Source organism: Onychostoma macrolepis, chromosome 06 (assembly GCF_012432095.1).
Source record: "Onychostoma macrolepis isolate SWU-2019 chromosome 06, ASM1243209v1, whole genome shotgun sequence".
Taxonomy (NCBI): domain Eukaryota; kingdom Metazoa; phylum Chordata; class Actinopteri; order Cypriniformes; family Cyprinidae; genus Onychostoma; species Onychostoma macrolepis.
In genome coordinates this window covers 6,696,468-6,709,329 of record NC_081160.1, presented here as the reverse complement: position 1 = coordinate 6,709,329, position 12,862 = coordinate 6,696,468, and the positions used below count along the sequence as shown (strand labels likewise).

The 12,862-nt window shown below is 35.5% G+C and overlaps 1 protein-coding gene across 1 annotated transcript; it reads left to right on the top strand.

Annotated features, from left to right (window-relative positions):
• The first annotated feature begins 85 nt into the window (after positions 1 to 85).
• Positions 86 to 12,385, top strand: odad3 (outer dynein arm docking complex subunit 3). Its single transcript, XM_058778276.1, has 13 exons — positions 86 to 226; positions 814 to 923; positions 1,018 to 1,095; positions 2,233 to 2,403; positions 2,498 to 2,599; positions 2,871 to 2,996; positions 3,121 to 3,243; positions 3,524 to 3,670; positions 4,318 to 4,478; positions 4,642 to 4,798; positions 7,215 to 7,364; positions 7,559 to 7,643; positions 11,735 to 12,385. Exons 1-13 carry the CDS (start codon positions 130 to 132, stop codon positions 11,863 to 11,865), a joined length of 1,638 nt encoding a protein of 545 aa, XP_058634259.1. The 5' UTR covers positions 86 to 129; the 3' UTR covers positions 11,866 to 12,385.
• Positions 12,386 to 12,862: the final 477 nt, after the last annotated feature.

Here is a 12,862-nt window from a genome sequence, read left to right as displayed (position 1 = left end):
TATTCATGAGACAACTTCCGGATACAATGTAGTTCAGTTACTAGGCAACCAGTCGAAAACACAAACGAGGCTCTTGAGTGAAAGGCGATAGTGGGGAAAGAAATCCACCTATAAACACCAATATAATAAATGTTTATAAAAATGCCCGCCACATCTGTCTCAGAGGACATCGAGCCCCCTACAAATGATGAAATTTCGGAGCTCCAAAGAAAAATTCATCTTCTGAGTAAGTTTTATTGTGGATTTCACCGTTTAAGCTGAAGCAGTCAAGTTAACTTAAAACGTGATTAACGTTATATATTCAGTAATATTGAGGAAGTAGTGGAGTAATGTTTACATTGCTTTATTATTATTTTCATCATTAATTATATATTCTCGAGGATGAAAGCAGTCAACTTGGATTTATTGAATAAGTGAAGAGTTCAGATGCAAAGGCCTCTAACGTTAAGTGCTGTCTGAAATTTTCATCTAAAATGAGCATTTTTATCAGGCTCCTATGTTTAGGTTCAGCATTTTTACTGTAATGGTAATGGCAATGTATAGTTCCTTTTCTATGCAATTAAAGTGAAATAACTGAACAGAAATATATAGGGGCTTGATAAAACTGCTCATTTTAGAAAGAAATTTCAGACGGCACTTAAGTTAGAGGCTTTTGCAACTCTTCAAGTAGTTTTGTAACGGTTTAATACCTTTGTATTAATTTTAAATGAAGCAAAGAGCTCAATAAAATTGTTTACAGAAATTTAATGGTGCACATTACACTCAACTTCTCGTTTTGCTCGATGAATGGTTTTTTTCCCTACTGTCCACTAGATGGAGACTATTCAATAGCGCATATCGAAAACTCACAGTCTGCCAAGAACATAGAAACTATCCTGCAGATGAGACTTGAGAATGCAATCCTGCACAAGAAACAGCTTGAGGTCATAAAACACATAAGTAATATTAAAATTAAGCCATCATTTAAAGTATAGGTTGAACATATGTATTGATGCATATATTGGTCATGGTGTCCAGGGAGATGAACAAGTTATCAAGGATGTTTTTCAAGGCCATGGGATGGAGAAGGAATCTTTCAGGAACATGTCTGTGAAGGTGAGGTTAAATGGTTTTTCCTGGAAGGAATAGTTCACCCAAAAATGAAAATGTATGCCATCCAAGGTTGTTTCTTCATCAGAACAGATTTGAAGAAATTTAGCAGTATTTCACATGCTCGCCAGTGGATCCTCTGCAGTGAATGGGTGCCGTCAGAATGAGAGTCCAAACAGCAGATAAAAACAAAACAATAATCGATGAGTAATCCATATGACTCCAGTCTGCAGTAAAAAGCTGTGTGTTTGTGATAAATCCATCAAGACATTTTTAACTTCAAACTGTTGCTTCTGGCTAAAATACGAGTCCTCTATCTATAATATTATTTTCTCCAGTAAAAATTTGTCTCGTCTGAATCAGGAGAAAAAAATTCAAAGATCAAGCACCATTTAAAAAAAAAAGAAAAAAGAAAACATTCCAAAACGGGTGTTGGTAGATGTTGATGTGATAAGAGGAGATGGACTTTTTCACTGGAGGATGAGTTATTATGGATTATGGACTCATATTTTGGCCAGAAGTAACAGTTAAAATTTAAAATACCTTAATGATAAATTTGTTTCTTACAAACACACAGCTTTTTATTTCATTAGGTGTTAATTGATGGACTGGAGTCATGTGGATTACTTGTGGATTTGGACTCTGACGGCACCCATTCACTGCAGAAGATCCACTGGTGAGCAAGAGATGTACTGTACTGCTAAATTTCTCCAAATATAACAAAACAAACTCATCTACATCTTAGATTGCCTGAAGGCGAGTACATTTTAAGCACATTTTCATTTTTGGGTGAGATATTTCTTTACGGATATCAATGTGTGAGTGATTTAATAAGTACTCAATTTTTAAAAAATCTAATTAAAAATATGTGGAATATTTATGAAACAATAACTGAATGTTTTGGACAGTACATTTCTCACTACAAATAAAAAGTAAAATAAAATATAAAAATTGAATGTTTTGTGCAGTGCATCTATTCCAGTTATTCACTACAAATTAAAACAACAACAACAACAACTTGTTTTCACTGCTGGGAAGAGCCCAGTAAATAGCTCATAGTTACATAAATACCTGCATATAATTTGTGATCCAGAAAGTTGTATTAGGTTCTCCTCACTATTGACAGAAATCTTTGTTGTGCAGGCAGCTCAGACGGTGCTGGAGAAGCAGGTGTGTGATAAAATGAAGAAGCAGAATGCTATGAAACACACCACTCAGACACAGAGGCAGCATTTAGAGGACTTGAAGCTCCTGATACTGAAGCCACAGAACAATAGCCCTCTGCCTGACACCCAGAAAGGAGAGGAGGAAAAGGTAGAAATTGTCTTTTTTTTTTGTCCTGGGCATTTTGAATGAACGTTGATGAATCTTAAAAAATATTTATTATTATTGTGTACCTGTTGTATAGAAACTGCGGATTATGGAAAACAGTTTGGAGAAATCACAGCTGAAATACCACGAAGCAGTGCACATAACGCGAGGATACCGCAAACTGAAGGAGCACCTACAGGTATCAGAGCAGTAACACAGCTAAAGACACAGCACAATAAACCCACAATGTTGTGTATAAAGCACCATACCTCATAAAGGTAATGGGGAAAAAGAAAGCAATTATTTATGCAATTACTTAAATATGTTACAATATCATTTACTGTTTTTACTGTATTCTTGATCAAATAAATGCAGCCTTGGTAAGCACAAGAGACTTTCAGAAACATCCTACCAATCCCACTGACGTTTCTAATGGACGTTTCTAATTATACTCTGTTGTGTTTCTTCAGGAAGAGAGTCTTACATTTCAACCTCAGCTGGACAAGATGGAGACAGAAGTCTATTGGCAGACACAAGTGCTTAGAGACCTACAGGTCATGAACAACAACGTTCTCCTGTTCAAGGATGCAGCCAAGGTAAAGACAAAGCATTTAATGAATAATTGAAAAATTTCACGAGATAATATAGCATGTGTGTAAGTATGCCAAAGTAAAGGTCATCCAAATATGATGGCTGATAGTAATGTGTGTGTGTTTCCAGGCTGAGCTGCAGCTTCAGGAGGAGCAGGTGTACAGAGAGCGCAGAGAAAGAGAGAAAATCCTCTCCCGCTACAAGAAGCAGGCGGAGGAGAGGATGGCTCAGGCAGAGAGGATGAAGAGAAGAGTGAGCATCATCTGCTGCAATTACATTTACAGCAACTATAATACAGCTAGCAATGCAACACTCTAATAGCATAAAAATATGTGTTATACTCAAAGCACTTCTTACAGTATTTGAAGCGCACAGGAGACTGCAACTGATTTAAATAGAGCTTGGTGATAGCGTGTTGCTAACCCAAATATTTTTGCCTTCTCCGTTTGGCCAAAAGTAAGTCTCTTAGATCATTTTTGTCAAGTTTAACCAACCGTCCCTCCTCCATTCCCCTTCCATCTGACACATCCAGCCCCAGTGGGCAACCATGAACCCTGATGAGCTGAGCAGTGAGGCCCCGCGCACTCCCACCACATTAGAAGAAGAAGAAGAATCCATCTCTACTTTTGAGGAAGCTTTCCAGCACGCCAAAGAGGCCACTGGAGTCACAGACTCACAGGTGAGGGCAGACAGTATTAACCCTACGAAGCCTACTGTATCATATTTGATATACAAATTTATTAACATGATCAAAACTTTTTTATATTGATAGTAATATTTTACGACTGATGCAATTTAGGTTTACGTCTATACAGCACTTTTGTTTTGTTTTTTGAGAAAATTCATGTTAGAATGTGGGTAACAAATAGCCTAAGTAGTCTGTTATACTGTTAAAGTTCTCATGGATTTACATTACATGCTGTCAGAATTTCTTCTTAATTTTTGGCCATATAAATATCAGGAATGTACCAAATTGCATATTTTTGCTCGGTTTAGGCTTCTAAATAAAATTGAGGTGTTTTTCCTCCTTAAATATGACCTACATATTCTCACTATATCATACTATATGAGCCATAAAAGCCTGATGTATCAAATATGACAGTCAACAAAAACACATCAACAAACTTATTTAATATTTTGTCTAAAGCTTCAATAAAAAAAAAAAAAGATTATTTCAAACGACAGGCTTTACAGGATTAAACCCATAAAGAGTACTCTTTTTTATTTACCACCTTTAAATTGTTTTAAATGTATATAGATTCTTTAATGTTCGGGTAAGAAGTTCTTGTGTTGAGCAATGTTTATTCATGATATCTCTTATAATAGGAAATAGTGGACAGGTTTATCTCTCAGGGAGAGACACAGGAGCATTTGGAGAAGATGAAGGCAGAAAATGAGAGAATGCTGCTTGAACTGAAGGAAGAGAGGAATATGTCACAGACTCAGTATCAGGATGTAAAATACTCACGAGAAACTGAATTCTCAAGGTGAGAGCAGACATTGTATTCTGTATGAATACTTCAGTATCACTTGACACGCTCTGTTATTGTGACTGAATGCTCTGGTCTAACCATTACATTTTCTCAATGGCATGATATAATAACTTTATTGTCATCGGTTAGCTCTCTAATTCTCTTTTTGATTGTTCAGCGTCCGACAGATACTGCAGGACTGTGAGAATGACCAGCAGCAGGAGCAGCAGCATCGTGATACAGCTAAAGATGGCCTGGAGAGACTCACACATACATTAAACACCGTCAAAGCAGGAGTGCAGCAGCTCAGTGACAAACTACAGCCCATACCCCTGGTACTATTGAATTCTGTCAAATACGTTAAACATGCTCCACAAAACATGCCTTTTCGTCACCTGGTTAATGATGTGTTTTTAATAGAAGGTTTCTAAGAATTTTAGATTTCTATGTCGTTTCCTAGAACTTAAAGGGGCCATACCTTTTTTTTTCTTGCCTGAGGTCCATTTATAATGTTAGTCAAAGTTTCGTACACCAATAGCAGTTTCATTTATTTGTAATTTATTTGACCTTTTCCACCCTCTCTGACCCTTAAATCGAAACAGGCTGTTAGTGAAAGTACATTTAAGGACTCTGTTATGATTGACTAACCTATTTGCATGTCAAATGAGTATTAATACTACATACAGTTGCAGTTTAATGAATGTATTTTAATTCTGGTAAAGAACTTCTGAAAGTTACAGTATGTTTAATAGTACATCATACTGGTATGTATACTACTGTTCAAAAGTTTTGGGTCGGTAAGATTTTTTAGATGTTTTTAAAAGTCTCTTATGCCTATGACGGCTGCATTTTTAGATCAAAAACACAGTAAAACAATAATATTGTGATATATTTGTATAATTTAAAATAACAGTTTTCTATTTTAATGTACAGGTGCTGGTCATATAATTAGAATATCATCAAAAAGTTGATTTATTTCACTAATTCCATTCAAAAAGTGAAACTTGTATATTATATTCATTCATTACACACAGACTGATATATTTCAAATGTTTATTTCTTTTAATTTTGATGATTATAACTGACAACTAAGGAAAATCCCAAATTCATTATCTCAGAAATTGGGTCTGGCATATCGCATCTTCCTCTTCACAATACCCCATAGATTTTCTATGGGGTTAAGGTCAGGCGAGTTTGCGGGCCAATTAAGAACAGGGATACCATGGTCCTTAAACCAGATACTGGTTGCTTTGGCACTGTGTGCAGGTGCCAAGTCCTGTTGAAAAATTAAATCAGCATCTCCATAAAGCTTGTCAGCAGAAGGAAGCATGAAGTGCTCTAAAATTTCCTGGTAGATTGCTGCGTTGACTGTGGACTTCAGAAAACACAGTGGACCAACACCAGCAGATGACATGGCAGCCCAAATCATCACAGACTGTGGAAACTTTACACTGGATTTCAAGCAAAGTGGATTCTGTGCCTCTCCACTCTTCCTCCAGACTCTGGGACCTTGATTTCCAAATGAAATGCAAAATTTACTTTCATCTGAAAAGAGGACTTTGGACCACTGAGCAACAGTCCAGTTCTTTTTCTCCACAGCCCAGTTAAGACACGTCTGACGTTGTCTCTGGTTCAGAAGTGGCTTGGTAGCCCTTTTCCTGAAGACGTCTGAGCGTGGTGACTCTTGATGCACTGACTCCAGCTTCAGTTCACTCCTTGTGAAGCTCTCACAAGTGTTTGAATCAGCTTTGCTTGACAGTATTCTCAAGCTTGCAGTCATCCTTGTTGCTTGTGCACCTTTTCCTACCCAAATTATTCCTTCCAGTCAACTTTGCATTTAATATGCTTTGATACAGCACTCTGTAAACAGCCACACCTTTCAGTAATGACCTTCTGTGACTTACCCTGTTTGTGGAGGGCGTCAATGTTCGTCTTCTGGATCATTGTCAAGTCAGCAGTCTTCTCCATTATTATGGTTTCAAAGAACAAGAGATACCCGGAATTTGTACTGTAGGGATGGTCATTTATTGAAACTCAAATGTAAATATTCTAATATTTTGAGATACTGATTTTTGACTTTCATGAGCTGTAAGCTCTAATCATCAAAATTAAAAGAAATAAACATTTGAAATATATCAGTCTGTGTGTAATGAATGAATATAATATACAAGTTTCACTTTTTGAATGGAATTAGTGAAATAAATCAACTTTTTGATGATATTCTAATTATATGACCAGCACCTGTATTTAAAAATTTAATTTATTCCTGTGATGCAAAGCTGAATTTTCAGCAGCCATTACTTCAGTCTTCAGTGTCACATGATCCTTTAGAAATCATTCTAATAATTGCTAAAAACTTTTCTTATTATCAGTGTTAAAAACAGTTGTGCATAATATTTGTGTAGAAATATTATATTTGGATTATTATAATGAATAGAAAATTGAAAAGCACAGCATTTATTTGAAATAGAAATATTTTGTAACATTATAAATGTTTCAATTTTTAACATTTATTTTGTCCTTACTTAATAAAAGTATTAATTTATTTTCAAAAAATGAAATCTGAAATCTGCCCCCATTTTGAATGGTAATGTATAAGAATTATTCATTAAAAGGGACCATAGATGTTTTCTCTGTGGTTTGTGATTAAGGAAATGTTTTTACCTTTCAGGGATGTATTCATGAAATAAATGTAACTGAGCAGAGATTATACATATCATTATTATAAGTATTTTCCATGGTTTTTGGCAGATGAAGGGTCCATCAGCACAGCTGCCTTTAGACTCGGAAGAACGCATGCTGCAGCTGATGTCTGAGGCTGACCAGAAACTGATGCTGCTAAAGGAGGAACTACAGGGCAAAGATCTGGCAACCTTCATGAAGGAGTTAGAGGAAGAAGAGGTGAGGAACACTAATAATTAGTCATGTTGGTGTAATTATATTTTGGCTTGTTGAAGATGTGTCACTGGTGAAACATTATGTTATTTTAACTGTTTAGTTTACAGTAGGAATGGGTGTCATATTTTATTTTTTGTAATCTATAAAATAACCTTTACTGATATTTTATTGTTTTTTTTTTTTATGCTCCCCTGCAGTTCCATGCCAGAATAGCAGGGAAACTACCACAGTACAACACTCGCATTCAGCTGCCTGAGACCCAGAAACAGGACTTTTTTGATGGTGAGACACTACCTCATATTTCCATGGCATCCTATTTCATCCACATAAGAAAAAAAAAATCATGCTTTGGTAAATCATAATGAAATGAAAAGTCATAAATATGACATAAAAAGTCAAAATTATGAAATACTAAGTAATAATTATGAGATATAAAAGACAAAAATAGATCATTAAAATTTGAAATGAAGAGATAAATTGTTGAAAATATTATATGCGTCATGTTCACTTCTGTCATAGAAGACTTTATCTCATAATTTCAACTTTTTGTCATAGCTATTGTTAGATTTTGCTGTATTTGGCTGAGCAGTAGTTTGGGTGGCTCGCCAATGTACTAGATTTCTCTAATACATAAAATAAGTAAGCTTGACCAAAGTTCTTGTGGGGAGAAGAATTTATTGAAGGTAGCAGTGTAGCAGTTCTTCAGCAGTGATGTTAGCATGTCATCCTTCAAACAATCTTAACCCAAGGTACTGTCTGTGAGACCAGACCTTTATACCTGGTAACAAATGTGCTACAAACAATACAATAACACCCCATGGAGAGCCAATGATAGTGTAGCCTTATGATGACCTAATAGGACCTCTCCCATGGAGAGCCAATGATTCATTGACCTGATGTTGACCTAAGAGGCTAATTATATGGGCCATTTGGTTCATACTTTTGTAAACATAAGTACAGGTGGCTACAGTTGATTGCAAATACATTTGACTAAACTTAATTAAAAACAAATAATCTTTCACTATGATTTTTATCTCATAATTTTGCCTTGTCATAATTTCTACTTTTACTTATAACTTAATGCTATTTTTACTTTTTGTCATAATTTCAATTTTCTATGTCATAATTGTGATTTTTAATCTCATCATTTTGTCTTTTTACGTAAATTAAAAAAATTAGAACATATAGAATGGATTTCAGTACATATCTAATATTTCTGAATGAAAATGTTGATATTTGGGGTGTTTGGGGATTGTTGAAGTCACAAATATCACGGTGATGTCTTGATATTATGTAGAAAGAAAAAGAAAAAGAAAACAAAAAAAAACACAAACTCCTCAATATCCAACTTTTTCTTCAACGCGGAAGTAAGCCTATGGGTGAGACTTCCGGTTCATTATCCGCTATAGGGAAATAGAGTCGGGGAACTATGACGTCACTTTGTTTGCGGATCGGCTGTTAGCATGAAACTGGTTCCTCGACAAAAAGACAATAGGATTTTTCCATAGGTTTTTGGATTATCGCAAAAAATAAGCCCCGTGTTCAATCATAGTTTATGAAATTTACACGTTTTGTCCATCAAGATAATCTTCATAAAATAATATCACTTTGACGAATTTTGAAGCCTAAATAAAAGCACCAGAACTGAAAAGCTAAACTTAGGCTATAAACGAACTACAGCACCACGGTCGCTCGCCTTCAGCGTCACCACCAGCACGCTCCCGACAGCGGTTTCAAACTTATTTTTAACATGTTTAGTGAAGGATTTACTCTGTATATGAATTTTAATCCACGCTATATGAACCGTTTCATATAAACTGGAATAAATATAAAACTAGAGCCAAACTAAAACTGAAATGAGACATTAGTAATAAATATTATAGTGAATAAATCAAATAATCTTAACTAAAGGACATTTAAAGCACATATTTCTTTACATTTCGAAATAAGGTGCATTAAAAGTGAATAAATCCTTGATTAATATGAATATTTTAATTAAAAACATATCCCTGCGTATTTAATCTATTAAATAACTGCAGAGTGAGCAAGTTTTTGGATATGGTAAGATTAAACTTATTTTAGTGAACAAAGTACCACATTTCAGCTATCATTTTGTTAGGGTGAATGTTATTTTATCCTTGCTTCTAGGAAATCCTCAATCTATATGCTTTCTAACAGCTTCATGTTGCCTTAAACACTTAATTTTAACGTGGCTTTAAGCACTATGCATCATTAAAGTTTCACTTTCACCACATAAAGCTGTTAAATGTGGTGTTTACATGTAATAATCGTAATATGAGTTTACCTTATGGTCTGAACCCAGAGTCTGTATCAGTAGGAAAGCGATAAACTCGAGCATCTTCCATCCGAAGACTTGTGTTGCATTTCGGGGCAAAGCAAAAAAAACATTGTCGAACAAAAATATAAAATGCGGGAAACTATTCATTGGTTATTCTAAAATTAATTGTATTACAAATTATACTACAACTGGAAAATACTAAATTGATAAACTGTCCGGCGTGATGACGTTTAATGTCTCCGACAGCGCCTGTAGTCCCATTTAGCAACCGTCTAGAAATCACGAGTGTGGTGTAACTGGTGTGTTTTATGTCGTAGAATAAAACGTGAAAGTATCTTGAGCCTGTGTGAACCACGGACCTTATTTAAGGGATTTTACCAAAATCCCATTCAAAAAACCCATTGACTCTGGGACGATGGAACCGGAAGCGCTAAAATGCTAACTCGCTTCCGGGTTTTCGCCTACAAAGTGACATCATAGTTCCCCCACTCTATAACGAGAAGAATAACAATGTGCAGTAAACGGTAAAACTGTTTGCACTACAAACCAGTGTGATCATAATTAAGATAATACATTAAAATAATATGGTAAGACACACCATTTAGCAATATCAAGCAGCAAAACCAACTGTTTTGTACAGCCAAAAATAGCTGGACGCGATGAGACCGGAAGCCAGACCCATAAAATTTACAAATGGCCACACCCATTTTTACGGGAAGAAAAAGGTGGACAAGTAAAAAGAAAACCTTACTTCAGTGGTCACCAAACTTGTTCCTGGAGGGCCGGTGTCCTGCAGAGTTTAGCTCCAACCCTAATTAAACACACCTGAACTAGCTAATCAAGGTCTTGCTTGGTATACTTGAAACTTCAAGGCAGGTGTATTGAGGCAAGTTGGAGCTAAAATCTCATGATATAAAAGATGAACAGCTATGATATTTAAAATGAACAAAAGTGTATTGGCTACAACTAAACAGCAAATGCTAAGACTCTTCTCTGCTCTTTATACACACAAAAACATTAGCCTTTATAGACAGCATTTCTTGAGTAAAGAAAACGCTGTACTTATTCAAACATCAGTTCATTTACCCTTGCATTGCAAAGTAGACTGCGCGTAAGCAGCACTTCATTCTGAATGGAGGTGGGGTGGAGTTATGAGGTTTGACTGACAATTTGAGGATCCAATGGCGTTACGAGCTTTAGTCACAAGCTCTTTTGAATGCTTTTCATTGGTTAAATATTCGTAAAACCCACAAACTGACATAACAATGACCAATAGAACTGATTTAAAATAATAACAAAATATAATAGAGATATGGAAGTTTTTGATCATTTTGAATCAAAAACTTTGGGAAACACTGTATTAAGGGACTCATCTCTCATCTGATCTCATCTCCCTATAGTAAGATAATCTCTGGCTAAACTCTGCAGGACACCGGCCCTCCAGGACCGAGTGTGGTGACCCCTGCCTTACTTCATGATATTTACTATTAATAATTTTAAAAAATGTGTACTTGTCACATGTATTCAAAGAGTAAGGCCAATTTTTGATGTTTACACCACATGACACACCACATAAATTTAAACTTATTATTGAAAATTGTATAAAAGATTTTTAAAACCATATGGAACCAACATGGATACAAAGATTACATACCTCTACAAACTTAACATACTATTTGTGTTTTAAGCTTGTTTCAATCTTGTTTCTTTATTAGGCACTCTTATTTGCACCAGTGATCACTGGTTTGTGGATTTGGAAAGCTCTTGAGCAGGCATGGCCATGTGTTTTTGTTCTGGTACACAGTTCAAAAGCTCCCTCTTGTTCACCTGTGCTCTCTTGATCTCGTACTTTGTTCTGTCTGTACACTGTGTGGTACTTAGAAGCTCACCCTCCTGCTGTACACAGTGTTGGTGGATTTGTTAAGGTGTTAGGAGTTAGATCATCTTTGTGTGACTGAGAGACTGGCCTACTGGTACATGGACACTGAGAATGCTGTTGTACAGGAAACAATGACAACTGATAGGTTTAGCAAAGAAAGGTGACATCTTACACACATGTCTTTTCTGTCAACAGATGAGGAGGACAGCGGCGTTGATGATGGTGATGTCACCAACCGTGTCGCACTGAAGCACCAGTCACAATCAATCATTGACGCAAACACCAGGAGGAAGACTCGCATCAAAAAGAGGAAAGGCCAACTCTGATCTGATCCAGTCACAGGAGAGTTAATAAACATCTGACTGAGTTTAAAACACGATCAGCTGTAGCGATACATTTCCTGGAATTCTAAATCTCTGGACGTTCACGCTTAAGAAAATAAATGAATTATTGAGCTGATGTAGTTTGATTTTAATAAATGTATTAGCTGCTCGAGTTGTTTGTGCACATGATTACTTGCATGCCAGACGACACATGACCAACGTGACACCTGTTGAAGATCTCAGTTCTCACATGACACATGTGACACACCTGTGTGAAGAGAAGACAGAGATTCCTCAGCACAGAATTTGAAAAATGTCCTGTGGATCGCTCCATTGATTTACTGCATACACGTACGCTGTCAGTGACATTTAGAGTGTTACAAATGATTCAAATAATTGCTGTGCTTTTGAACTTTCTATTCATTAAAGAATCTTGGGGGGGAAAAAAAATGTATGACAGTTTCCACAAAAACATTAAAAAGTACAAATGGTTTCAACAATGATAAATAATAAATATTTCTTGAGCAGCAAATCAGCGTATTAGAATGATTTCTGAAGGATCATGTGACATTGAAGACTGGAGTAATAATGCTGAAATTTCAGCAGATATTCAGAAATATATATTTAAATAGAATAAATTGTAATAATATTTCAAAATATTACTATTTTTATAAATTAATGAAGGAAGGAAGGAAGGAAGGAATGCAGCCTTTGTGAGACTTCTTTTAAAAACGACTCCAAACTTTTGAAAGGTAGTGTATAGTGTAAAGTTTGAATAAATTGGTACATAATTAAAAAATTAAAAAAAATTAAAAACCAAAAGGAAAATGAAGAACTTGAGTTCTTTGAAGGCATTTAAGCTCTTTAGAAAATACCTAGATTTTATCAACAATTTGACATCAGTCCTAAAGCATTGTACTTACTTTTTATGCTCAAATATGTGTTTTCATAACAAAATATTCAGATGATTCATTCTTTATTGGCATAAAATATTTTCTCC